Genomic DNA, 26,731 nt, shown 5'->3' with positions numbered 1-26,731 from the left:
TTTATGTAGAAGGTTTGAAGAAAAGGATACAACAACCAGTTGGTTCATCGTCATGTAATAAACTGAAAAAACTCACACATACATCTAAGTCTGGGCACGGTATAGGCACACACACACGTCGGTTTTCCTCCAATTACACTAAGCAACCGATGTACCTAGGTGTAATGTGTCCCTACATTAACCAATACGGATTCTCATTTTTTTTAATTATCGATATCTTATCGAGAAATACATACTCAATCTTGATTTATTTACTTTCTAACTCCATATTTTGATGGGTCTGTATCAAAAACTTTTCTAAGTTTGCACAGTAAAAAGCTCAGAAGTAAGCTCGTCACTGTGGAGTCTTGGATGTTTGTGTACTGACCTGCCGCACGCAGACGCGCGAGGCGGCGCAGCGGAAGGCGCGCGGCGGGCAAGGACACGCGGCCTCGTCGGCGGCGCCGGGGCAGTCGTGCGCGCCGTCGCAGCGCGCGCTCGCCGCCACGCACGGCCCGCGCGCGCCGCACGCGAACTGATCGGCTGTGCACGTGATGTTCGCGCCGTGCCCTGCGGAGAGGAGCGGTGTCGGAGGAAATACTTGTTTGCATAGTCGTGTAATTTACTCCCGTATTCACAAACATTACCATAAAGTCTCAGTGCGCGTGAACGTATACATGTGTGACCTCACACACGAACCAATCACAGAGCTCTATTCAACGCTGTGCGTTCGATTTCCTGTTTCACTTAAGCAAGCATCGTTTGTGAATACGGGTGTTAGTGGATTGGCGAGTGACTTAGTAGCTGAACTAGCTTAAACACTAAAAAATTGGTCGAGTAGGTTACTAAAACATTTAGTCGGGCCAATCCATTTTGAACTGTTTTTGGCAGGGAGTGCCATGCGTCTCTGGCTCAACAAAATGATTTAGTATCCTACTCGACTACATTTTTGGTTTTTAAAGATGCGTAGCTAATTAAATTACTTGCCATTCGACTAAACTACTCGAAATATTTGTATAGAGAACAATAGTGTCTAGACAAACCTAAAGAGGATTTAGGACGCTATTTGGATCAAATATGTAATTGCTCAATAATGAATAATAAATAAATAAATGAAATAAAAATAAATGAAAAGTGGGAACAAGGCTCAACCTTTTAACTGGTATAGAGAAAACTATTTTTCATTGTTTTTTAACCTTAAGTTAACTCAATAAAGTTAAAAACATGTTGGCAACAATTCAGCCACTACCGGGTAAAGGTTTAAGTTACGGAGATAGAAAGCGTGCGTACGGCTGCAGTGTAGCGTCTCGTCGGAACCATCAGCGCAGTCCATGCGGCCGTCGCAGCGCCAGGCCAGCGGCACGCACTCGGCGCCCGCGCCCGTCCCGCCCGTCCCGTCCTCGCCGCCGCAACGGAACTGCTCCGGCCCGCACACGTCGCCCGCCAAGGTGCTGGGCTCCGTTGGAGGATCGACTGGGGAACAAATACGGCGATTATTTGTTTATTATCAGGTAACTATCAGGGACAACAGTGTTGTGATCAACATAAAATTTGAATTAAAATATGGTTAATGTTTAACTAGTAGTAGTAGTAGTAGTAAATATTTAACTTTATGCTCTGAATGATTGAGTCTGATGTCGAATCAGCGGTGCACGGTAAAACCAAAACTGGTTTTTGTGACATCGTCAATGGTCATTATTAATATTTGGAAATACTATGTAATTTGTTTTAAATAATAAAATAATAATTATTATTTATTGAAATAAAACAACCCTTTTAGCTGTCAAATGTAAAGAAATGTTATATTGATTTTTAAAATAAAAAAAGTTTTAAAACCTCTTTCGATTTCCAACATGTAGAACGATGAAATAATTACTACGACGAACTAACGATGAAATAATTTCTCAGATCGATCCAATAATTTTGGAGCCCATTGCAATGTTTCCTTTTTATAATATTTATTTATTTATATTTATCAGAAATTAAATCTACTGAAAAATTATGAAAAGAAAACGATGAACTCGACATGTTTCCTAACACAAACGGGATACCTGTGGGGCAGTCCATCTCGTCGGAGCCGTCGGGGCAGTCGGCGCTGCCGTCGCAGGCCCAGGCCGGCAGGTAGCAGGCGCGGCCGCCGGCGCACGCGCGCGCGTCCGGCCCCAGCGCCGCGCACGACGCCGCCGGGCACGCGCGCTCGTCCGACGCGTCCGGGCACTGCACGGCGCCGTCGCAGCGCGCAGACACGTTCACGCAGCCGCCCGACGAGCATCTGCCGGACGGGATTGTGATTGGAGCATACTCGGAGGAAAACCTACTCGACTATAGATTTGATAGTGATAGGACTGCGCTCGCTTCGGTCGCCCAAAGCGGTAGCGTAAGAGTTATTCACACGGTACACTAACTTCTATTCTTCTATGCTTCGCTATATTCTTACGTCCAAAATACTGCAGTGTCTCAAGACAAAAGTCTTTGACCAGTATGTCTAGCCAGTAATGACTTATGGATCTAAGACGTGGTCGCTTAAATACTATGGGCTTCATAAATAGGCCAGGACCGGTCTTTGTGGAAATCCTTGGGGGAAGTCTTTGTCCAGAACGAACACTCCTATCTCTCTGTCACCGGAGTTATTGAAGCACTCACTTGAACTGCGCCGGCGGGCAGTCGCAGTCGTCCTCGTCGCTGCCGTCGTCGCAGTCGGCGCGGCCGTCGCAGCGCGCCGTCGCCGCGATGCAGCGCCCGCCCGCTGCGCAGCGCTCCCAGCCCGCCGGGCACACGCGCGACGCTGCAACATAAAACGTCAATTACTAGCCCGGTCTCCGAGCACGTAGAATTTCGTCCAATGACCCCAAGCTACCCATCCTTATCGCTCGCGTGTTTAATTATATTGCTGTCGCGACTGGGCGACGGGCGTCCGAAATTCGAAATTCTACGTGCTCGGCGACCGGACTATAAACCTTTTTATAGCACGGCACTTAAATTTGTTTTTATTTAGTGTATAAGTACCTTAAACTTGCAAAAAGAAATGCTGTGTATAAGAAGAAAAAATGTGTGCTATGTTAAAATTTTTGAACTACGTATATGTGACTTTGTTAGTGTATCAAATAAATAAATAACACGTCAGCGCAGCTCACACACGCTCCTCATGGGCGCGGATAGTAGTAGGGAATTGGGAAATAATATCTATATATCGAAAGTTTATAATTATTTAGACATATTTTTTAATCGAGTTCTGAATTGCGCTGACTTAATTAAAAAGCTTAGAACTATCCTAAAAGTAGGAACCTAGGTATTCACTAATCTAGTTGGTGAATGAGATCATAATCATAATAATAATATCTTTACTGCTTCATGTGGTATAAACAAGGAGATAATCCGATTATGTTGAACGACCGCGAGCCAGAGAACCCTACCCCTACTCCTGCGTCACACTCACTGCAGTAGTAGAGGTCCTCGTCGCTGGCGTCGGGCTCGGCGCTGCAGTGCGGCACGCCGTCGCACACCAGCGCCTGCGGCACGCACGGGCCCTCCGCGCACGCCCAGCGCGCGCCGCACGCGCCGCCCGCCGCGCCGCACGCGCGCCCGTCCGCCGCCAGCACGCGGCCCGCGCCGCACGCGCAGCGCGCTACTCCGCCCTCGGAGTGGCACTCCTCCGCGCAGCCGCCGTTCAGCACCGCGCACGGGTCCGACGAGCCTGCACGACATGTTGCATCTTATAATCTATATAATAAAATATATAAAAGAAAGTCGTGTTAGTTACTCCACTTATAACTCAAGAACGGCTGAACCGATTTAGCTGAAAATTGTCAGGGAGGTAGTTTAGAGCCAGGAGAAGGACATAGGATACTATTTATCCCGTTCGAAATTAAAAAAAGTCTGCTTATTTATTGCCATTAAGGCGGAACAAAGTTCGCCGGATCAGCTAGTATAGTCTATTTGCATCTTGACTTCCATTTGCGATTACCTATGAATGGCTAAGCAGATACATAATTTTAGGCCTCATTATTTGTATTTGTATTGCTGTTGGTTTTCCTAATTAATAAAATAAATATTCATTTTAAATCGGCTAGAATTATTTCGAACTAAAACCGCTACTATAAATAAATTATTCAATTCCGACTTTTTTGGATCTCACTCTAGCGGCGGTCAAAACTATTCCTACCTAACCTAACGGTATCAATTTTTATTGGTAACTTTTATTATTATTTTATTTAATTGTTACTAAATAATAATAATAATAAGCCCCGCAGGGCAGCTTTTCGAACTGTTGGTGAGTAGCGACACCACGGGGCCAGTTGTTAATCCGAGTGTTCCCGAGAATCGGTCAAGACCCTCGTCTTCGGCTTGCCGAAGTGGAATCCGAGAGGGTCTGCAGGACTTTCACCTCTGACTTGGCTTAACCGGCCGGCCAGAGTGGAGTCGCTAGAGCTATATGCTCCAGGGGTGGAAGTGTTAAAGGGCATAACGCCGCGAGTAACTTCGGAGAAAGCGCAGCACACCTCTCTACACCCCTGAGCTGGCAGACGCCAATGTTGCCCCTCAGTCCGGTCTATACGACTCATGACGCCAGGGGGGGCCCATTCAGTCGCTGGCTAGTCACCGCCTGCCATTTTTTCAGTCCAAGACTATGAACCAGACAGGTGTCCCGTAGTCTCCATCCATAGCCCAGTAACCAGTCCATCCATCCTTCATCCATAACCCTAGTCCATTCTCCAATAACTGCAATAGCTCCTGTGCACAAGCTGGGGATGGTCTCTGGCTACATCCCATGATATAGTCAGACTAGATCCAGCATGTGCACCACTTTCACTTTTATCGATTATTTTGCGCTTAAAACGGCCTCTACGTGTTGGATCTGTATCCCCACGCAAGCCTTATAAAGGACCGGACCACTTTTGACCCGTGAGCCAAAGCGTACAAATAATAATAATATCATTTATTTCAGATAAACAATGGTGAGTAAAATTATTTCAAAACAAAATTAAATTAAAACGGGCACTAAAGTTCTTTAAATATCTGCTTAATGAGAAAATAACTCGTCAACAGCCTATGGTCTATTCGCATCTAGACTTTCATTTGCAAATGGCTAAGTAGATAAAGGTGAATAATTTGAAACATGCTCAAAAACGAGGGACATCGAGGTTCCCGGTCTCACAGGCGGCGTGCTGCGGGCCGACGGCGACGACGCCCATGGGGCGCGGCACGTCGCGGCGCAGCGCCTCGGTGCCGCCGCGCAGCTTGTGCGCGCGGAACACGCCGCGCGCCACCCAGTCCGTCCACACCAGCCAGTCGCCCGCCACGGCCAGCGCGAAGGGGTGCGAGGCGCGCTCCTGCGTCACGAGCTGCCGGTGCGAGCCGTCCAGGTGCGCGCGCTCGATCTAATGATGGGAGAACTCGTAAAAAATAAAACTCCATTTAATCCGAGTTAAAATCCACATGACTCGGGTTGAACTCGAGTTACCTGGGTGGACAAGAGAATGATTTTTATTTATTTTTACCAGTTTAATCCCTTAGCTTCGCATTAATACTTAGCTAAAAAAATTAGACCTGAATTTTCCACTATCTGAATAGCTACAAATCTTTTACTTTCAAATTAATTAAAGTGTTAATACCAGAAATTTAGCGTTATTTTTTTTGGCACAGTGACGGGTTTGAGTGTGCCTTAACCTTTTTTGAGGAGGCTCAACATCCAATGTGGTTGTCAATACAAGTAACTGCGATGAATCAGTCGAAGTACTCATATTAGGTACTTTCATTGTTGATAATGAACTCTGACTTTCCTCGATGGCAACATTAGGATCCTTTTTAGGGTTCCGTAGCCAAAATGGCAAAAACGGAACCCTTATAGTTTCGTCATGTCCGTCTGTCCGTCTGTCCGTCTGTCCGTCTGTCCGTCTGTCACAGCCGATTTACTCGGAAACTATAAGTACTACAGTGATGAAATTTGATGGGAATATGTGTTGTATGAACCGCTACAAAATTATGACACTAAATAGTAAAAAAAAGAATTGGGGGTGGGGCCCCCCATACATGTAACTGAGGGATGAAAATTTTTTTTCGATGTACATACCCGTGTGGGGTATCAATGGAAAGGTCTTTTAAAATGATATAAAGTTTTCTAAAAAACATTTTTCTTAAAGTGAACGGTTTTTGAGATATCAGCTCTCAAAGTCGTAAAAAGTATGTCCCCCCCCCTCTATTTTTATAACTACGGGGTATAAAATTCTAAAAAAAATAGAGGTGATGCATGCTAATTAACTCTTTCAACGATTTTTGGTTTGATCAAAGTATCTCTTATAGTTTTTGAGATAGGTTGATTTAACTGTTGCTGCTACGGAACCCTTTGTGCGCGAGCCCGACTCGCACTTGGCCGGTTTTTTTAATGTGGTTTAATAATGTGGTCGTATTTCCACTATATTTGAATGAATCTGAACACTGTTTACACGCAACGCGTCCACTCTCCGTCGATTCGAATACGTCCCAAACTAAAGATTTTCTTGCCCGGCATTTTTCAAAAACAGAACATAAAACACAAAAATCTACAACAATAACCGGCAGTTTCTGTCGGTTCCATACAGTTTACGAACTCGAGTCAGAGAGAATTCAACTCGAGTGGGCTCGAGTTACGCCCAACTCGAGTTAACTCGAGTTAGGTACTCGAGTTGACCATCACTATCGACCTTGTCCAGACGCGCGTCGGCCCAGTACAGGCGGCGCGCGGCGCGGTCCAGCGCCAGCGCGTTGGGCATGAGCACGCGCGACGAGATGATGGCCGCGCGCGCGCCGCCCGACGTCAGCGCGCGCTCGATGCACGGCTTGTTGGCGCGCCAGTTCGTCCAGTACACGCGTCTGCGGGTGAAAGGGGTCACAAGAGTTTTAAAATGCACTATTACACGTCCCAGTATTAACCATACCACTCATCATCATCATCTCAGCCATAGGACGTCCACTGCTGAACATAGGCCTCCCCCAATGCTTTCCATGTTGCCCGGTTGGTACTACTATCAGGCCTATTTATCTCTGCAAGTTTACATCGAAAACAAAACACGCACGATGGCCCCCTACAGGATTACTATTCGACAAGGCCTCACATACGAGCGAACATTGACTCACGCACGCGTATTCTTGTGTATGATGGAAAAAACAAAGAAAATGGTGTACTAAATACTGTGCAGTATTTAACTGCCTAAATAATAATAAAAACACAGAATGTACTTTTTTAAGTTGCCTCAAGACACTGAGAGGTAAATAAGTAGTTAATATTATTCATGATAATTCATGCTAAATCGTGTATTTCCTCCGCCATTTTCCGCAGTTTGGCACCTCACGTCACATCATTTTACCGAAGTCAGCCCTATTATATAGCTTCGGCGCAGTGCCGATCACTGACGTTTGTCAACAAAATGATGCTTGACTCTTGAGACAGGCTAAATTACACCATATTGTTAATGACATTGAGCATACATTTTTTTAAATACCTTCGCGAAGTAAAACTTCTGTACGTAATACTTATTATTATTCTGTGGTACTAACTCATAAAAATCATTTATTTTTGGAAATAGGCTTTTAAAATGCACTTTTACACGTCCCAGTATTAACCCTACCAATGTTTCGAGACAATAAATGGGTCAGTACGGCTAGCACGAAAAACTTTTGAGTTCAAATCGTTTGCGTACTCGAATCGCCATCAAAAGATTTAGTACAAAAACTACAACAGAACCCTTGAGAACGTGTCGTAAAGTGAACTTAGTATGAAAAATGGTTGTACGAAACTTATTTTGAGAATCAAAATTGTCACGTTATCGTTTAATTCGAAGGTTGAGTATCGAATTTTATCGAGTACGCAAACGATTCGAAGACGAAAGTTGTTCATGCTAGAGGTACAGTGCTGAGAAGACGAAACGCAAGAAACTCAGTCACTATTGTCAACAGAAGGGTCACTCACTTCTCGCAGGGGTCTATGTCGATGCCACGCGGGCGGTCGTCGTGGCGCAGCCGCAGCACGGTGCGCGCGCGGGGAGCCCCTCCCCCCTCGGGCGCCAGGCGCGCGGCGCGCAGGGCGGCGGCGCTGGCGCACGTCCAGTACAGCGTGTCCGTCGTCCAGTCGTACACCAGACCCTCCACCGCGCCCACCTCTGCGGGGAACGGTGTGATGCAGTGAGGAACAAGTAAATAAGCAGAGCGGTGTTACGATTTCATGGTTGATTTAAGGCTGGGTTGCACCATCCTAAATTAACAAACGTCAAAAATTTGTCAAACTCCATACAAATAACACCCGTTATCGTTATAATTACCGTTAAAGTAAGATGGTGCAACTCAGCCTTAGGCCCTTTTCACATGTTCCGGTTGCCGGCTAACCGGCGCCGGGTATCCGGTGGTGAAGTGTATGGGCATGCCGGATTAATTACGCCGGAACATGTGAAAGCTACGTACCACTTCACCACCGGATACCCGGCGCCGGTTAGCCGACAACCGGGACGTGTGAAAAGGGCCTAAGTGTACAAAAGTTCAAATTTAATTTGTGACGGTAGTCTAAAGAATCTCCATTCCTTTAGTTCTCTGTGTCATGCTTGAAGGCTTGTGCAACAATCACGACTCACGCTCGAGCAGCACGCGGTGGTCGGAGCCGTCGAAGCGCGCGCTGTGGATGGCGCCGCGCTGGATGTCGGAGTAGAACACGCGCGACGCGTTGTACGAGTACGCCAGCGCGATGGCGTTGCGCATCAGCTCCCTGCGAACACACATATTAGGATACACACACTACATGATACTATCTCCCTTACTAATAAAAGTTACACTCGTTGAACAGTGTTTTAAAGTGTTTAGTATGGAAATGTCATTTTAAAACTTACTAATAAAAAGTAACTGTGTAACTTTTTATTAGTAAGGGGGTATACCGCTAACACTAAAAACTTTCGACTTCGAATCGTTAGCATAGTCGAATCGCCATTAAAAGATTTAGTACAAGAAATGGTAGCACGAAACTAATGGAGATCGTAACGTTCGCCACGTTATCGTTGAATTAGAAGGTTGTGTATCGAATTTTCATGAATACGCAAACGATTCGAAGTCTGAGATGAGAAGGCGCTCACTTGTCCTGTATGGGCGGGTAGGGCGAGTTGAGGTCGCGCTCGTCCGTCAGGTGGATGCTGTCGATCTTCGTCACGCGCGAGTACATTATGAACGACTTGTACGCTGCGGAAAATTAACGGAATTTAGTTTAAGCCTAAATGCAGACCACTGACTTTTAGCTAGCTGATAGTTGGATCGATTAATGAGTATGGAGATGTATGAAAGTGGGCACATTACACTGCTTTGGTATCGGCCGATCCTCCAAAGAAATTAGAATCGAGTTCAACTATTGGTCGACTAAAAGTCTGTACCTAGTCTGCGGGGAGTAAAAAAAAACTCAGTAAAATTCATTTATTTCTGTAAATAGGCTTAAAAAAAGCACTTTTACACGTCCCAGTATTAACCCTACCACTGCTTCAGGACAATAAATGGGCCAGTGCTGAGAAGAAGCAGCGCAAGAAACTCAAGTCACTATTGTCAGCCTCTTTTTCAAAGGTTTACAGGCTTTCAAATGTACAAAGTTATAAATATTTATGCGAGCTAGGCAGTAACGTATCCCAAACATTTTTATCTTTTAAATAATCATCGACTTTATAGTAGTCTTATGCCCGTTTTCACCGTCAATCCCTAATTTTTAAGTGACCCCTATGGTAACACATAACAGGCATTTTGTTTTCATAGAGGTCACTTAAAAATTGGGGATTGATGGTGAAAACGGGCATTAGCATGATATAATGTACCACATTCTGCAAATAAATACTTTAAACTTCGAGATACTGGACCGACATTGGAGTTGGAGACAATACTGTAACTTTTGTGTTACCACGGGTTCTACATTAGTCGAACGATGTGCCTTTACAGCACAAAAGTATTAAATAAAATACCTACTTAGTAAGTAATTCTGTGGGTACGTACGCGTGCAGTTCTTCCCGTTGGGCGCGAGCTCGCCGTGCGGGCACACGCAGCGCGCGCGGCCGCCGAACAGGCACAGCGCCTCGCAGCCGCCGCCGCCGCCGCACGTGCTCCACGCCGCGTCGCCCGCCGCCACGTCGGGGTCCAAGTCCAAGTCGGCGTCGGCGGCAGCGTCGGCGTCTAAGTCGAGCGTGTTGCTCGCTTCCGTGGCAGCGTGCGTCACGTTGGATGGGAACGTTTGCGCGGCGCGGGACCACACCTAATCATGTGCACCATGTAAGTCATGAATTGCTTACATACAGGGTGTCCCAAAAACAATGGATAACCCTGTAACCATCAATAGGCCTCGCCATGGTCTCCCTAACGTCCAATTTTGACCCCTGTAAAAATATCACCGTTTTCAAGATTTTTAAGATTTTGTGCATTTTTAGAAAATTGTCACCTGCGATTACTTTTTCTCATGCCATTTCTACAAATGAGGATACTTTTCAATCTAGTTTGTTTCCTTATCACAAGGGATAGTTGGGCTATCAAAAGAAAAGATTAAAGTTCAACAAACTAGTTTAAAAGTATGAAAATTTTAAGAAATTGCAGAGAAGAAGGAAAAATTAATTCATTGTCTTGCACTTTTGATCAGCCGTCGTGTAAAAAAAATGTAGGAAGACCATCGTGCCCATTACCTTAAAAACTTCCTTGGTTAATTGAGATTCTAAAAAGGTATCACAAGCCTATGTATTCTGTATTATTTTTATCTTATGGCTACTTGAATAGCAACTAGTATGAAAACTGCAAAAATGAGTTTTTCTCGTAATAGTTAAACTAGGACTGCATAGTGGCATTAAATACAAATGGATAATTTTTAGCGTAGGAATTTTAATAAAGCAACATTTAATCATCATCATCATCATCATTTCAGCCATAGGACGTCCACTGCTGAACATAGGCCTGTACCCCAATGATTTTCATAATGACCGCTTGGTAGCGGCCTGCATCCAGCACCTTCCTGCTTACCTTTATGAGGTCGTCGGTCCACTTTGTAGGTGGACGTCCTACGATGCGCTTTCCGGTACGTAGCCTCCACTTGAACCCTGTTGCCCCATTGGCCGTCCGTTCTGCGTTTTTGTGATTACTTAATTTTTGTTTTAAACCTTATAAATGTGCCTATAGACAGATACCCGTGATAATACACGGTTCGGAAACGTGGATTTTTTAGACAGCGTGCTATGGAAGGGGCTATGCTCGGGTTTCTTCACGAAACCGTATCAGAAATTAGGAGATCCGTAAACGAACTAAAGTCGCTGACATAGCTCGACGGATCAGCAAGCTGAAGTGGCAATGTGCAGGGCACAGTACTTTGCAGAACTGAGGCAGCAGGGTTAAAGTGGAGGCTACGTACCGGAAAGTGCATCATAGGACGTCCACCTACAAAGTGGACCGACGACCTCATAAAGGTAAGCAGGAAGGTGCTGGATGCAGGCCGCTACTAAGCGGTCATTATGAAATCATTGGGGTACAGGCCTATGTTCAGCAGTGGACGTCCTATGGCTGAAATGATGATGATGATGATGATAAAATGTTGCTTTATTAAAATTCCTACGCTAAAAATTATCCATTTGTATTTAATGCCACTATGCGGTCCTAGTTTAACTATTACGAGAAAAACTGATTTTTGCAGTTTTCATACTAGTTGCTATTCAAGTAGCCATAAGATAAAAATAACACAGAATACATAGGCTTGTGATACCTTTTTAGAATCTGAATTAACCAAGGAAGTTTTTAAGGTAATGGGCACGATGGTCTTCCTACATGTTTTTTACACGACGGCTGATCAAAAGTGCGAAACAATGAATTATTTTTTCCTTCTTCTCTGCAATTTCATAAAATTTTCATACTGTTAAACTAGTTTGTTGAACTTTAATCTTTTCTTTTGATAGCCCAACTATCCCTTGTGATAAGGAAAAAAACTAGATTGAAAAGTATCCTCATTTGTAGAAATGGCATGAGAAAAAGTAATCGCAGGTGGCAATTTTCTAAAAATGCACAAAAATTTAAAAATCTTGAAAACGGTGATATTTTTACAGGGGTCAAAATTGGATGTTAGGGAGACCATGGCGAGGCCTATCAATGGTTACAGGGTTATCCATTGTTTTTGGGACACCCTGTATTTATTTATTTATTCTATGGAAAACAAACAGCATATAGATGAGGCGGTTAAGATCAAAAATGCCTTACATAAGTTTTCACAAATAGCATATCAGAAATATTAAGGCTGAGTTGCCGCCATTTTTCTTTAACTTTGACAAACGTCAAAAATCTGTCAAACTCCATACAAAAGCACCGGTTATAAGTACTGTTACGGTTAAATAAGATGGTGCAACTCAGCCTAAATATCTTACAAAATTACATTAATATAAAACGACCTTGTGATACGTATGCCTGTAATTCAAGTCATATGCCCATCACAATATGTAAACTAAGTTCTAAAATCTATGTACTGTATGTCTTTGATGCTTAGGCCCTTTTCACACGTCCCGGTTGCCGGCTAACCGGCGCCGGGTACCCGGTCGTGAAGTGTAAAGCTACGTACTATGCCCATACACTTCACCACCGGATACCCGGCGCCGGTTAGCCGGCAACCGGGACGTGTATAAGGACTACTTTTTCTTTTTTCATTATTTTCTATTGACGTTCATAAGTGCCACTTGTGGTCTAAACTGAATAAATATTTTTGATTTTGATTTTGATTTTTTGATTTTTGTGTGAAAAGGGCCTTATAGTAATAATTTTTAAAATCACGTAAAAATAAACATTATCTGTAACAGACCGAAATCCACCCGACCCGTGGATAAAAATCGACATGTTGTGACGAATGTTCTGTAGCACATGCTAGTGTCGATAATGTCGATACTCACCAGGATGTCCTTGAGGCTGCTGCCCGCGTTGTCGACGAGCACGGTGTGGTCGCTCAGGTTGCCCAGCGGCGCCGACACCACGCTGCCTCCGCGCAGCGCCCTGCACATGCAGTAATATCGCCAATTACAAAAGATTGGGACGAGGCATATCTTGACTTCTTGGCGAGCAAGTCAAATGTCGTATTTAGCAGTATTTAGGGTCGACGTTCACAACGTCTAAGCGTGACACTGCACAAGATAAGATGGTGGATTACTAAGTATTGTGTTGTGAACGTGCACGAGCCTCCAGCGAATAATACAAAACAATGCAACATAACTTCAATTAAGTTCTGTCAAGTAGTCCGCGTTAGGTATCAGTAAAGTGCTACATGTTTTTACGCAAATAAAATTCTGATTCTGATTCATCTTTATGAAGCATGTTTTTATGACGGAAATACTTCTTGGGAAATTGTGAACTTCGTCAATTTATAATATAACGCGTGAGATTGTAAAAGGAGGTGTTAGGTTAGATTGTGATGTACGTACGGGTCGAGCCAGTAGAGGCGGCCGGCGTGCACGGCCAGCGCCGCGGCCGCTATGCGTGCCGCTCGCCGCGCGCGCGAGCCGTCGTAGCGCGCGCACCACACGCTGCCCTCCCACGTGTCCGTCCAGTATACCTCTGCTTTCTGCGACCAAACAAATTGACCCATCAAAAACAATACTTGTCAAAAAAACCAAGTCTCGCAACTCAGTTGTTCTACGGTAAAAAGTTGTGAGATCCATGTAATACCAAGTCCAGGCCAGGAAATCTTTAACGTTTTACATAAATTATTGACTTGGCCATCGCACTAAATAATTTAATTTACACGTGTTTTCATGCGATGGCCAAGTCAATATATTTATGTAAAACGTTAAAGATTTCCTGGCCTGGACTTGGTATTACATGGATCTCACAACTTTTTACCGTAGAACAACTGAGTTGCGAGACTTGGTTTTTTTGAATCTAGAAAACTGGACCGAAATTGAAAAATTTTACTCGACTTGGCGGTTGCACTACCGTGCCCCCAAATATTTTAGTTTTTCCTTGATTCATACACCAAACACTACTTATATTCCAAATTTGAAGCTTCTAGGTCTGCTAGAAGTGCCTTAGAGTTTTGATGATCGGTGAGTCAGTGAGTCAGTGAGTGACAAAATTAAGTAACTTTGACCCGTTATAATTCTTAAACTACTGGTTCAAATTGAATGAAATTTTAAATATACCGTGTCTTTACAATGCCTGCATAGCTAATGAAAATTCAGCCTTCTAGTTTTATCCACAACGAAGTTACAGGCGGTCGAAAATGGCCTGAATTGCTTCGAGAAAAGGATGGTACGGCCGTGCCGCTTTTTTGCTCGACTTGGTGGGGGCACTGCCGTGCCCCCAGACAAATGATGACGTCACATAGATTAAATTATGAAAAAATTGAACTGCCTAAAATGGGAGGGAATCGAACCTACGACCTTTCACTTGCCGAGCGACTGCTTTTCCATCTGGTCTACATGCACACTGGATGAACCCGTCGGAATTTTCAAGTGTAATACGCTGTTAGGGCCAGCATTAAAATTTGTTTCATCAATGTAGTGACAGTATCTGCATGATAGTTACAATTCGAACTATGTAAATTTAATTGTTTATTAGTGAAATCAGCTGTAATTACAGAAGCCGTCTGTGGCATTCTGCTCATTTAATGAATATACAAATGATGACGTCACAAAAATATTTTAACGCCGGTCATAATATCTTTTCATCGGTTGCAACAGCGCTCTGTTTGATTTCGATTGGTAAAATAATTCGAGAGTATATTTTTTCACAACACTGCGTCAAAGGTTAGGTGGGAGACTTTTAATTAGACTTGGTCCTCAGCATTCACGGGTGTCTCTCTCTAGAGCTTTCTCGTTTAGCTCGTTTAAGATCGCTTTCACATTTAGGCGATTTAATAGCGCGACAAATGCTATGTAACAGCGGATGCATGCCTTCACATTATAAAAACGCCGCTGCCGCGCTGCAGTCGCGCTACTAACGCCTTAATGTGAGCGGTCTTAAGGCCAATTTTAGCAGACAAGCATGGCATGTGTAACGTCGTGAGGTGGGAGGCTGACCTGCAGGTCGAGCGCGACGTCGCCGACGGCGGTGCCGTTGTGCAGCAGGCGGCGGCGCGAGCCGTCCAGCCGCGCGCGCCACACGCTGCCGCCGCCCGCCGCGAACAGCCAGCCGCGCGCCGCGTCCACCGCCAGCGCTGCAAGTGCAACCGAGCCGTGACATCAAGATAATGTGCTGTGCAGCTGCCGACTAATGTCAATTGTCAATGTACAGTGTGACAATTATAATAAAATATTATAATAAGACTCAACGAAAATTTGATGTTCATAAGTGCCACTTGTGGTCTAAACTGAATAAATATTTTTGATTTTGATTTTGAATAATATAGGTAAGTGCGTGGAAATGTGGTAAGAGATCACAAAAGGCACCGGGTGCACATGAAGTATTACATTTTTTAATTTCTCACATTTTTGTAGCCTTGGCATTATCAAATCATCCAGTTCTTTCCATTTTAAATAATCTCTAGAAATATTTATGACACAACTATGTATTTGTAATCTCGTGACATCACTGTCCACATTAAAACGATACGCTGCGTCCCATGATATTGTTGCATGGGCGAGTGTAATGTGACACACACACAATTATTTCGATACAAAATTCTCTTTTTTTGTTTCCAGTCCGATTTCAATACTTATTTTATACAACTTCTAAGATTTAACTAAAGTGTTTATCTATATATATAAAAGAAAGTCGTGTTAGTTACTCCACTTATAACTCAAGAACGGCTGAACCGATTTAGCTGAAAATTGTCAGGGAGGTAGTTTAGAGCCAGGAGAAGGACATAGGATACTTTTTATCCCATTCGAAATTAAAAAAAAAATTCTGCTTATTTATTGTCATTAAGGCGGAACAAAGTTCGCCGGGTCAGCTAGTTTATGAATAAGTTTTTCATTTTTAAGCAATGTATATTTCCAGCCTCTTAAAATACTGCTAATGCTGCTGCTGCTGAAAGAACAAACATGAAATTAAACCCAGCGCACGTGTCGCGTGGTGTGACTGACCGGTGACGGCGGCGGGCTCTGGGTCGCGCAGCACGTAGCGGTGCGCGCCGTCCAGCCGCGCCACCTCGAGCACGGCGCGGCGCGGGTCGGCCCAGTACACGTTGCCGGCCAGCCAGTCCACCGCCACGCCCGCCGCGTCGGCGTCGGCCGCGCCCGCCAGCGCCTGCCGGCCCGTGCCGTCGCGCCGCACGCGCCACACGCGCCCGCCCTCCGAGTCCGCCCAGTACAGCCACGAGCCCTCTGAGGAATCGTCGTTAGTTATTGGTGAGGTAAAATGAGACGAGTTTCAGGGTTGCATGATTTAAATCATGATTTAAATCACGATTTTTATTACATAATTTTTTAATAAAAATCATTGATTTAAATCAATGACCGAAAATGGAATTAATGAAAGGCTGGGAGTTAATATTAATCAACTGTAATGTTCGAAAACAATGTTAATATTAGGTGTTAATGTATGAAATTGTCATTTTGTATGGAGAATCTGACAAATTTAATTTTTCCATACAATTACATTTGCGATTTTTCAGATAACCACATAATTAATATTTTTTGGCGGTGTTGCCTGCTCCATACATCAATTCTACGTAAATAAAAATGTATTCCGTAAGAAAAACTAAAGAAATGATCGCAGAACCTAATAAAAATCAAATTAATCAAAAAAATCGTGATTTTTTTTATCCACCCTGACGAGTTTAGTGATTTTTTTTAAGAGTTAGCTTTAAGAGCTTTTCCAGCTTCACCGGGCAGAGTGGCGAGTACAGAAGGTACTCTAGCCGTTTAGCGATCGTCGGTGCGCGTGCCGACAAGGCCGAGTGTGGGCGAGTTTAGTGATGCTCAAAACGGGACTATTCCCACCTCTCTTTCCCACTGCTGTAACTCGTGTGTAGCCAGGATCTACAGCTTGACCACCAATAAAAACCCAACCAGTGAAGGTCAAATTTATCCCGGGAGAAAGTTAAACTGTCACTGGATCCGCAACGAAATTAATTAGAAGAACATAGGAGGAGATCGAAGTTATTTTTCGACTTCCTTTCAGTGCAAAGCGGATGAAAGAAGACAAATCAAAGGCTAAGTAACCTTTAAGAACAGATATGCACCACGAACAGTATTAACTATGGGGACCTATATTGTAAATCGCTTAAGTCTTGATCACACGTACCGAGCAAATGGGCGAGACAGTGCTCTCGGCCGAGCACTCGGTGCGTATGAACATTACGCCGAGTGCTCGGCCGAGCGCTCGAGTATGTGATTCGCTCACCCAACTGTCTCGACCAAGTAAACATTTTACTGTCTCGCCCGTTTACTCGGTACGTGTGATCAGGGCTTTAGTGATACCTACCCGCCAGGTAGTCAATGGAGCTGGCCATGGTGAGCTGCGGGATGGGCGGCAGCAGCGAGCCCCCCGCCCCCTCTGTGGCATCCGCCCCCTCCGGCGGCACCGCCGACACGCCCCGCACTTCCCAGCTCAACGAATACACTACCACTTCGTCGATCGCTGTGAACAGAAGCACATCATTTTTATATCATCGGCATATTAATCTATACTGATATTATAAAGCTGAAGAGTTTGTTTGTTTATTGGTTTACTTGAATGCGCTAATCTCAGGAACTACTGATCCGATTTGAAAAATTCTTTCAGTTTTAGAAAGCCCATTTATCGAGGAAGGCTATAGGCCATATACCATCATACTACGAGTAATAGGTGCAGAGCGACAATGAAAAATGTTGCAAAAACGAGTTTTTACGTGTACGAAGTCGCGGGCACAGCTAGTATCAGAATAAACTACTTGTCATTTTGACATATTTCCCATACTGAATTTGTCAATGTGCCAGTTACACCAAGAATTATTCACGGATAAAAGTTTGGTCGAATCGGGCCTAAAAAGCTTTAAAATTTAGCAATAACATGTATTTCGCGGAAGTGAAATCACACTTCTATTAACTCGAATAAATAACTACACATACCGACGCAATCGTCGCCCTTGAGCTCGTAGCCGAGCGCGCAGCGGCAAACGCTGGCGTCGCGCGCCACGGGCAGGCACAGGTGCGCGCACGCCGCCCGCGCGCACGCGCCCGCGCCCGCCTCCGTCGCCGGGTCGTACACGCGCAGCGCCAGCACGTCACCTGCGCACACACCGCGTCACGACACATAGAGCACGACCAGTCCTGGATCTGTCAATAGGCCGTATAGGCCGCGGCCTAGGGGCGGCAGATTTCAGATGACGCTAACTCGATTTCAGAAGATAAAAGTTAAATAAAGATCCAACCCCTAGCCTACGGGCGGCAAAACTGTAAATCCGCCACTGGCACGACGAGCACAGCACTGCTGGCTGTGAGCCCCACTCCCACGCCCGCGCCACGTGGCGGCAGTTAATAAACCATGTTTGCACTATATTAGTGCTTGCTTTTATTACCTTTAGCTAAAATACTCGCTATTGAGTTGGAACGCCACCACAAGCTGGACCGATGACCTCATAAAGGTAACAAGAAGGCGCTGAATGCAGGCTACTACCAACCGGTCACTATGGAAATCATTGAAGAGGTCTAAGTTCGTGGACGTTCTATGGCTGAAATGATGATGATGATGAGCTGGAACGCGTGGTAGCTGGGACGTTTAGCTATTAAATGACTCGATATTTAGCGCTTAGTCGAGCGGGCAGAGCGCCAGAACGCAGAGAATGCTGCGGGCCGCGTCTAGAGACTCCACTGTGGCGCTAGTTTCTACACTGGCGTCTTGGTCATAGTCACGAGACGTCATTACTAGTTTAGTCCTGGCGGCGTTACCTGCGTGCTGGAGCAACGGGCGCGAGTCGGCGCAGTCGGGCGCGCGGCACGAGCGCAGCGCGCCGCCGGCCGCGTCCGCCCACAGCAGCCGCGCGCCCGCCAGCGCCAGCGCCGCCGGCCGCGAGCCCCACTCCAGCGCCAGCTGTAAACATAGTGCGGGGTCACTCGCTACTCGTCACCGGTCAATTTCAATACTCAATACTTTATTGCATCCATTATGTACTTAAAATTAGAACATTATGGGCCCTGTAATTAGGAGAGAGGAGGACCACTCTTGATCAAGCAAAGAATGTATCAGAAGTTAGAGCCTAATAATTTATCATTGAGATACTCACTTAAAGCATAAAGTGTTTAGAAATTAAGTGTTTTTACGAATGTTGATTCTTTGGGTGTATTTTTTATCGAAACTGGAAGTTTATTAAAAATTTTGATTGACATGGAAAGTGGACCCGATGAGTACAGTTCAAGGCGCGATGGAGGTGTTGTTAGTTTTTGTCGATGTCGTAAATTGTACGTACTGTCGATGTCTCCTCGTTTTTTGTAAAATTCTGGGTATTTTTTGACAAATTTACACGTCTCTAATATGTATATGCTAGGTAGGGTGAGTATATTGTGTTTGGCAAAATATGGTTTACAGCTATCGGTATTTTTTATGTTAAATATTATTCTAATAAGTTTTTTCATTGAATCAATTTCATTGCTTAATGCCCGATCACTAACAATTGTGGTGCTCACCGTGGTCACGTTCATGTGGTCAAGGTCGAGGTACTGGATGGTGGCGGTGCCGGTGTTGATCCAGTACAGGCGGTTCCCGTCCGCGTCCACGGCCAGGCCTGCGACACAAGGCGGGTTAGAAGGGCTCTCCTCGACTTGCCAACAACAAGCTGTGGTGGTACGCACCGGAGACGCCGGCCACGTGCGGTGAGCGTAGTAGTTCACGCTGGTTGCCGCCCGCGCCGTCCGCCGTTTCAATCCGTTCGCTGGCACCCGCACCTATCGCCCAGTACAGCTGGCCCCTGTCGAGTGTTATTTTTATTTAAAACAAAAATACTGTGGGTAAATTACAAAAAGTTAGCTTTTTAACATTAATATGATTTTGGCAGTCTTTTCGATCAACCGTAGCCCGCAGAATGTCATTTGAGCGCTCCTGAAAACTATTCAGCATCGAGGCTACTTTTTCTCTATGCACATCAATGTCAAACGTCTTATACTATCACATGCAAATACCCACTCCACTTTCAGATAATACATAGCGAGTGCGAGGACGCTTTCTGAAAGTGTATTTTCAGCAAAACAGCTTTTCACGCCCTTCACATAATAGAATTAACTAGAAGAAGACCTGAGTTTCTTGCGCTGCTTCTTCTCAGCACTGGCCCATTTATTCCCGAAGCAGTGGTAGGGTTAATACTGGGACGTGTAAAAGTGCTTTTTAAAAGCCTACATATTTGCAAAAATATATGAGTTTGTCGGCGCCGGACACAGATGCTGCAAATTATTATTGATGATTAATAGTACCAATCTTAATATTATGTTATCTCTATAAATCTGTAGAGCGGAAGGTTTGTGATTCCTAAACGTAACACCCGACTGATGCGCAGAAAAGGTAACTGTCAATCAGTTGTGTCATGTCAAGTGTGAGCAAGCGGCTACGAGGTTATCTTTGAAAGCGTATTGAGTTTGGTGGAACGTTAAATTGTAGGGAAAGTGATTGTCAACCATCTAACATATTATCTCCTTGCTCGCTAACCCACGCCAATGGAGATTCCACCCCTAGAGTTCCTTCTGATAGAGACCCCGTGCCTTTAAGTTTATTTTTTCTTTTTATGAGAATGGTAATCTTTCGTAGGGCACTGACCTGATCGGGTCGCAGGCGAGCGCGGTGACGTTCCCCCGCAGCGTGAGCAGGCGCGCGGCGCGGCGGCCCATCGCGTCGGCGGCGAGCAGCGCGCCGGGCGCGGCGTAGTACAGCAGGCGCGCGCACACGGCCAGCGCCACGCCCGCGCCGCCGTCGCCCGCGCCCTCCACCAGCGTGGCCGCCGCGCCGCCGCGGATGTTGGCGCGCTTGATCTCGCCCGTCTGCAACACCCAGCGATATCTGGCTTTGATCGCTTTCCTCTTTGGGCTAATTCGTGATTACATAACACTTTAAAGGGGAGGGAGGGATGATATATTTCGTGAATTTTCGTGACGTCACATTTCAATTTCAACCTATGTACGATATCGGTACAGGATCCCAAAATCCTTGAGTTGAAATTTAAATAAAACTCCAATCTCAGAACGGAGGCGATTTAATGTTTGTAAGAAAGGTATAAGTAGTTCGGAAAAAACACAACGCTTGCGCGATCTAAAGAAGCACAGCGCCATCTATTGGTAACCTTTTGAACTTAACTAATGTGGTGTACGTACAATTTGTAAAATTATTTTCTATTACAAACATTATGTTTATTATTATTGTATATTATATCTATGAATTTAATTATGTACTTTATTTATTTATTTATGTTATTTAATAGACTTAACATTCCGCCCACCAAAGACTAGTCTTTACAACCTAAGTATCAAAATCTATGGATTCATGATGTTTACTTTAATCTTTAATTAACATCGTTATTTTTTTGTTGTTTTTAAATGTTTGATTTGATGTTAATTTCATTAAAAAATTTAATACAATTCAATATTTAATTCTAGACATAAAAATTGAAAAAATTGTGACGTCATACTAGAGAGCGGGGATCTCACAAACGTGATCAGCTGTGACAAGGACGGAAGATGGGAGTCCAAAATCATGAAATTCGTGTGTCGTAATTTATCAAAAGTCCCTTTTGGGTAGCAGTTCGGATCCGAGATACCACCTGTGCCCCCCGTTACCTCGGTGTCGGCCCACAACACGGCGCCGTCGGCGGCCAGCGTGGCGAGGTGCGCGGGCGCGCGCAGGTGCGGCGCCGTGATGGCGGGCGCCAGCGCCAGCGCCGGCTCGTCCCAGTCCACGCCGCGGATCAGTTACCTCGGTGTCGGCCCACAACACGGCGCCGTCGGCGGCCAGCGTGGCGAGGTGCGCGGGCGCGCGCAGGTGCGGCGCCGTGATGGCGGGCGCCAGCGCCAGCGCCGGCTCGTCCCAGTCCACGCCGCGGATCTCCTCGCGCCGCGCGATCAGGATCACCTTCTCGTGAACTGTGTGGGTTAAACAAACGTGTTTCTAAAAATAGTCATAAATCATTTTGATAGCAATAATTCTCGGTTTGGGCCATAAAGTTCATATTCCTTCGGACTAGAGCAACATATCTGTATTGTACAATCCCTGAACTAGTCATCACGTTTTTTGACCACATTTTTCATAAACATCCACGATTTCACTCACTTAAAATCTGAAAAAATCTCAGGGTAAAATTTTCTGCATGCCAATGAGTGCCAACAAACTGTCAAATAATTGCAAAAAACGGTTCTGTTACGTCACATCGCGTATCTCTTATCACACAATGTTGCTGCTAGTGACATCTCGATCGCTCCATCCTTTGTTGCTCTATTCCGCTAGGTATACAGTGTGAGTCACGATAAAGTGCACATAATATGAAAATAGGTGAAACTAGACCTATTTTTATCGACAAAAGAGGTCAAATTTTTTTTGAGATTTTTTCTTAATTTTTTATAGAATTTTTTTTCTTCCAATTACTTCTCGTAAAGAAAACGTAATAACTCTTAAAGTGAGAGGTATATCCTGATAAAATAAAAACAGTAATAATGCTAAATAATAGGCGATACTAAAAAAATACATAAAATACCCAGAAAATGCTAACAAATATTAAAAAAATATACTTTTTGAAAAAAGTCTGCTTTTAAATTCGTGTTTATTTTTTGGTTGTTTGATATTTTCATATGTACACTTTAACGTGACTCACACTGTTTTAGCTTGGACATAATGAGTACATAATCAGCTAAAATCAAAGTATGTATTTACAAAAAAAAAACGTTAGTGACTCCGAGACAATACGCGAGAGGCTAAAGAGATAAGAAGGCTGACCTTCGCAGGTGACGTTGTCTGGCGCGAGGCGCATGAGGTGCGGGCAGGCGCAGACGCGCGCGGCCGGCGCGTCGATGAGGCACAGGTGCGAGCAGTTGCCGTTGCCCGCGCACGGGTTGCTCGCCGCCGGCGGCTGGCGGCTCGGGTGGATCACCTGCGGGAAAGTGACGTTACACTCGCGTGAGCGGGCGGGAGGACGGGTAGGGATGACACGATACGGGTAAATACAAGTACACACTCGATACTTTTCTCCGAAACCAAGTACTTTATAGTATCGATGCTTTGAATTTAAGTATCGGCACAGAATAATAATAAGTAGGTACTACGTACAGAAGTTTTACTTCGCGAAGGTATTTAAAAAAATGTATGCTCAATGTCACTAACAATATGGTGTAATTTAGCCTGTCTCAAGAGTCAAGCACCATTTTGTTGACAAACGTCAGTGATCGGCACTGCGCCGAAGCTATAGGGCTGACTTCGGTAAAATGATGTGACGTGAGGTGCCAAACAGCGGAAAATGGCGGAGAAAATACATGATTTAGCATGAATTATCATGAATAATATTAACTACTTATTTACCTCTCAGTGTCTTGAGGCAACTTAAAAAAGTACATTCTGTGTTTTTATTATTATTTAGGCAGCTAAATACTGCACAGTATTAATTAGTACACCATTTTCTTTATTTTCTTCCATCATACATAAGAATACGCGTGCGTCAGTCAATGTTCGCTCGTATGTGATGCCTTGTCGAATAGTATCCTGTAGGTGGGCCATCGTGCGTGTTTTGTTTTCGATGTAAATTTGCGGAGATGAACAGGCCTGGTATCGGTCAAATATACTCATAATCAGTATGCCACATAGACATAGAATCTAGCTTTGAAACCAATAATTATTATTCTATTTCATTTTCATCAAGAAAACTGCTTCCATAAATCGCCTAACAGGCTAACATTTGAAAAAATAATATTTTTGGAAAACATTACAAATACAGACTTTTTTCATAAATTATTAAAATTTTGTACTTATTAATAAAGAATACCACTACTCTTGATGCTGTTTTAACACAAATTTTTTTAAACTATTCGTTACGAGTAAGTATCGATACTTTCAATTGATATACCGAGTAAGTATCGATACTTGACGACCGATACTGTATTGAATAAGAGTATCGATAATCAATGGTATCGTTTCATCCCTAGGCGGGGGGAGGAGAGGAAAGGAAGCGCGCTCACCTTGAGGTCGAAGGGCTGCGTGAGCGTGCGCTGCACGACGGCCACGTGCCCGCCGCGCCACTTGTCGGCGCGCGCGACGCTGTTGGAGCGCCAGTCCGTCCAGTACACGTGCGACTCGAACAGCGTGACCGCGAACGGGTGCGACAGCGCCGCGTGCCCGCGCAGCACCTCCTGGTAGCCCGTGCCGTCGTACGTCGTCGTGTGGATGGCGTCCGACCTGCAAGCCCGACGAACCGCATTAGCGTCGAAGAATATCATTTAAGGTAAGTGAAAAACTTCAAGTGTCAACGCATGGAGGCAGAAGAAACACCGCAGCACGTGCTCATAGAGTGCAGAAGCTTAGCAGAACAACGGGCTCAAATTCTCCAATTACCAGCGTCGCAGCACAAGGCCTGTAACGGCCTAGATAGGCTTTCTAGGGGGGTAGTTGGAGTAGGAAGATAAACCACATATCGCGCACAATGGCCCAATCAAGAGGCTAAGTGCTGTATTCGATTGGCCTGCAAAACTAACGTTCATATTTACAAACGATGCTTGCTTGCTTAAAAGTAAAGCAGCAAATCGAACGCACAGCGTTGAAAGATGCTCTGTGATCGGTTCGTGTGTCACCCTGTGCGTCCACCTGCACTCATCATAGTAATGTTTGTAAATACGGGCGTAAGATTGTTCACATAAAATCGCGCGCCTGTCCATTCTGTTACACTTGCCTGGCGTCGATCCAGTAGAGGCGGTGCGCCAGGTGGTCGAGCGCGATGCCGTTGGGCCAGGCGCCGCCGCCCAGCGGGCCCACGCGACCAGCACGCGCCGCCTGTTACACTTGCCTGGCGTCGATCCAGTAGAGGCGGTGCGCCAGGTGGTCGAGCGCGATGCCGTTGGGCCAGGCGCCGCCGCCCAGCGGGCCCACGCGACCAGCACGCGCCGCCTGTTACACTTGCCTGGCGTCGATCCAGTAGAGGCGGTGCGCCAGGTGGTCGAGCGCGATGCCGTTGGGCCAGGCGCCGCCGCCCAGCGGGCCCACGCGGATCCACAGTCGTTGAATGAAAACCTTTGAGGTAATTATGCATGGTGCAATCCAACCTAGTGGGTCAAACAGACGTGAAATCTCGGAAATAATTTTTCTTTTTGTTTCAGGTGCGGACGTGGCGGCGCGCGGAGGCAGCTTCACCGAGTAATCAAATTCATCAGTAGTTCTGTTCCAGGTAAGTCCTAAAACTTTCGTTACTTGATCTTGCTTTATCTCTACATCTCTTCCTGCATCTTCTTTAAAAACTTCTAAGAGTTTGTCAGAATTGCTTGTCCATTTCTGCAATCTGAAACCACCTTCTGCTAGGAGTTGGTTTAACTGCTTGTAGACCTCGATTGCTTCGGCTTCCGATTGACACCCTGTCATGACATCATCGATGTACACATCTGATTTTATCCTCTCAGCGGCCAATGGATATTTATGACCTTCATCACAAGCAATTCTTTGCATTGTTTTGACCGCTAAGTAAGGTGCACAACCGGTACCAAACGACACAACCAAAATGCGATAATCTTCAATCTCTTCTTCCGGTCTTTCTCTCCACACAATTCGTTGAAAATCGACGTGTTCTTCAGAAACTCTTACCTGTCTGAACATTTTAATAACATCAGCAGACAGGCATATAGGATGAACGCGCCACTTCATGATAATGTGTCGTAAATCTGCTTGCAGTGTGGGTCCTACCATTAAGGTATCGTTCAAGGAAAAGCCGTTCGTTCCCTTGCACGATGCATCAAAAACCACCCTCAACTTGGTAGTGCTCTTATCCTCCCTAATCACCGCATGATGTGGCAGATATACCGCATCAGGTTTGTTTCTTTGAGTTTCATCTGTGATCTTTTCCATGTGCCCAAGTGTCAAGTACTGTTACACTTGCCTGGCGTCGATCCAGTAGAGGCGGTGCGCCAGGTGGTCGAGCGCGATGCCGTTGGGCCAGGCGCCGCCGCCCAGCGGGCCCACGCGACCAGCACGCGCCGCCTGTTACACTTGCCTGGCGTCGATCCAGTAGAGGCGGTGCGCCAGGTGGTCGAGCGCGATGCCGTTGGGCCAGGCGCCGCCGCCCAGCGGGCCCACGCGCACCAGCACGCGGCGGCCGCGGCCCGCCAGGCTCGCGCGCTCGATGCGCGCCGCCGCCGCGTCCCAGTCGCTCCAGAACAGGTAGCCTGCGCACGCGCACAAAGCTCGCGGTAACATTATCCACTTCCATGAGATGTGGCATTGTTGGGCTGGGTTGCACCATCTTACTTTAACTTTGACAAACGTCAAGAATCTGTCAAATTCCATACAAAAAGCACCGGTTATCGTTACAGTTACGGTCAAAGTTAGGTCGTGCAACTCAGCCTTAAAATATTAGGAACACTGCGAACGCAAAACGCTAAGCTTGTATACTTACCGACCCTCGGGTCCACGGCGATAGCGCGCGGGCTGTCCATGTCTCCAGAGAGCAGCGTGCGCCGCCAGCGCCCGTCCAGCCGCGCCACCTGCCACAACACTCAGTGACCAACAATCGACAAACTAGGCCTACCACTGAATCAAATGCCCAACAATGGTTTGTTAATGAAATATAGTTTTAGAAAAAGGAGGAGGTTCTCAATTCGACCCGTATGTTTTTTTTTCTATGTTTGTTACGCGATAACTCCGCCAATTATGAACCGATCTTTTTTCGGCG

General features: G+C 45.4%; 1 protein-coding gene across 1 annotated transcript in view; it reads right to left on the bottom strand.

Annotated features, from left to right (window-relative positions):
- Positions 1–26,731, bottom strand: part of LRP1 (LDL receptor protein 1) — a gene marked incomplete at its 3' end in the record, with an annotated part of 81,702 nt that overhangs the window by 19,829 nt on the left and 35,142 nt on the right. Inside the window, exons 30-55 of the mRNA XM_028310595.1 lie at positions 26,456–26,543; positions 26,054–26,225; positions 24,039–24,255; positions 22,807–22,960; positions 21,793–21,959; positions 20,644–20,864; positions 19,689–19,804; positions 19,524–19,621; positions 18,789–18,930; positions 17,970–18,128; positions 17,344–17,499; positions 16,002–16,241; positions 14,997–15,133; positions 13,401–13,540; positions 12,876–12,975; positions 9,967–10,222; positions 9,072–9,174; positions 8,580–8,710; positions 7,925–8,114; positions 6,660–6,828; positions 5,135–5,357; positions 3,416–3,673; positions 2,623–2,764; positions 2,031–2,251; positions 1,270–1,452; positions 368–549 (exon numbers count right to left, since the gene is read on the bottom strand). Coding sequence (XP_028166396.1) covers positions 368–549; positions 1,270–1,452; positions 2,031–2,251; positions 2,623–2,764; positions 3,416–3,673; positions 5,135–5,357; positions 6,660–6,828; positions 7,925–8,114; positions 8,580–8,710; positions 9,072–9,174; positions 9,967–10,222; positions 12,876–12,975; positions 13,401–13,540; positions 14,997–15,133; positions 16,002–16,241; positions 17,344–17,499; positions 17,970–18,128; positions 18,789–18,930; positions 19,524–19,621; positions 19,689–19,804; positions 20,644–20,864; positions 21,793–21,959; positions 22,807–22,960; positions 24,039–24,255; positions 26,054–26,225; positions 26,456–26,543 — 4,365 coding nt within the window. The remainder of the gene's footprint in view (positions 1–367; positions 550–1,269; positions 1,453–2,030; positions 2,252–2,622; positions 2,765–3,415; positions 3,674–5,134; positions 5,358–6,659; positions 6,829–7,924; positions 8,115–8,579; positions 8,711–9,071; positions 9,175–9,966; positions 10,223–12,875; positions 12,976–13,400; positions 13,541–14,996; positions 15,134–16,001; positions 16,242–17,343; positions 17,500–17,969; positions 18,129–18,788; positions 18,931–19,523; positions 19,622–19,688; positions 19,805–20,643; positions 20,865–21,792; positions 21,960–22,806; positions 22,961–24,038; positions 24,256–26,053; positions 26,226–26,455; positions 26,544–26,731) is intronic.

Source organism: Ostrinia furnacalis, unplaced genomic scaffold (genome assembly GCF_004193835.3).
Source record: "Ostrinia furnacalis isolate ACB-3 unplaced genomic scaffold, ASM419383v2 OfSCF3046, whole genome shotgun sequence".
Taxonomy (NCBI): domain Eukaryota; kingdom Metazoa; phylum Arthropoda; class Insecta; order Lepidoptera; family Crambidae; genus Ostrinia; species Ostrinia furnacalis.
This window is presented reverse-complemented; position numbering and strand designations above follow the sequence as displayed.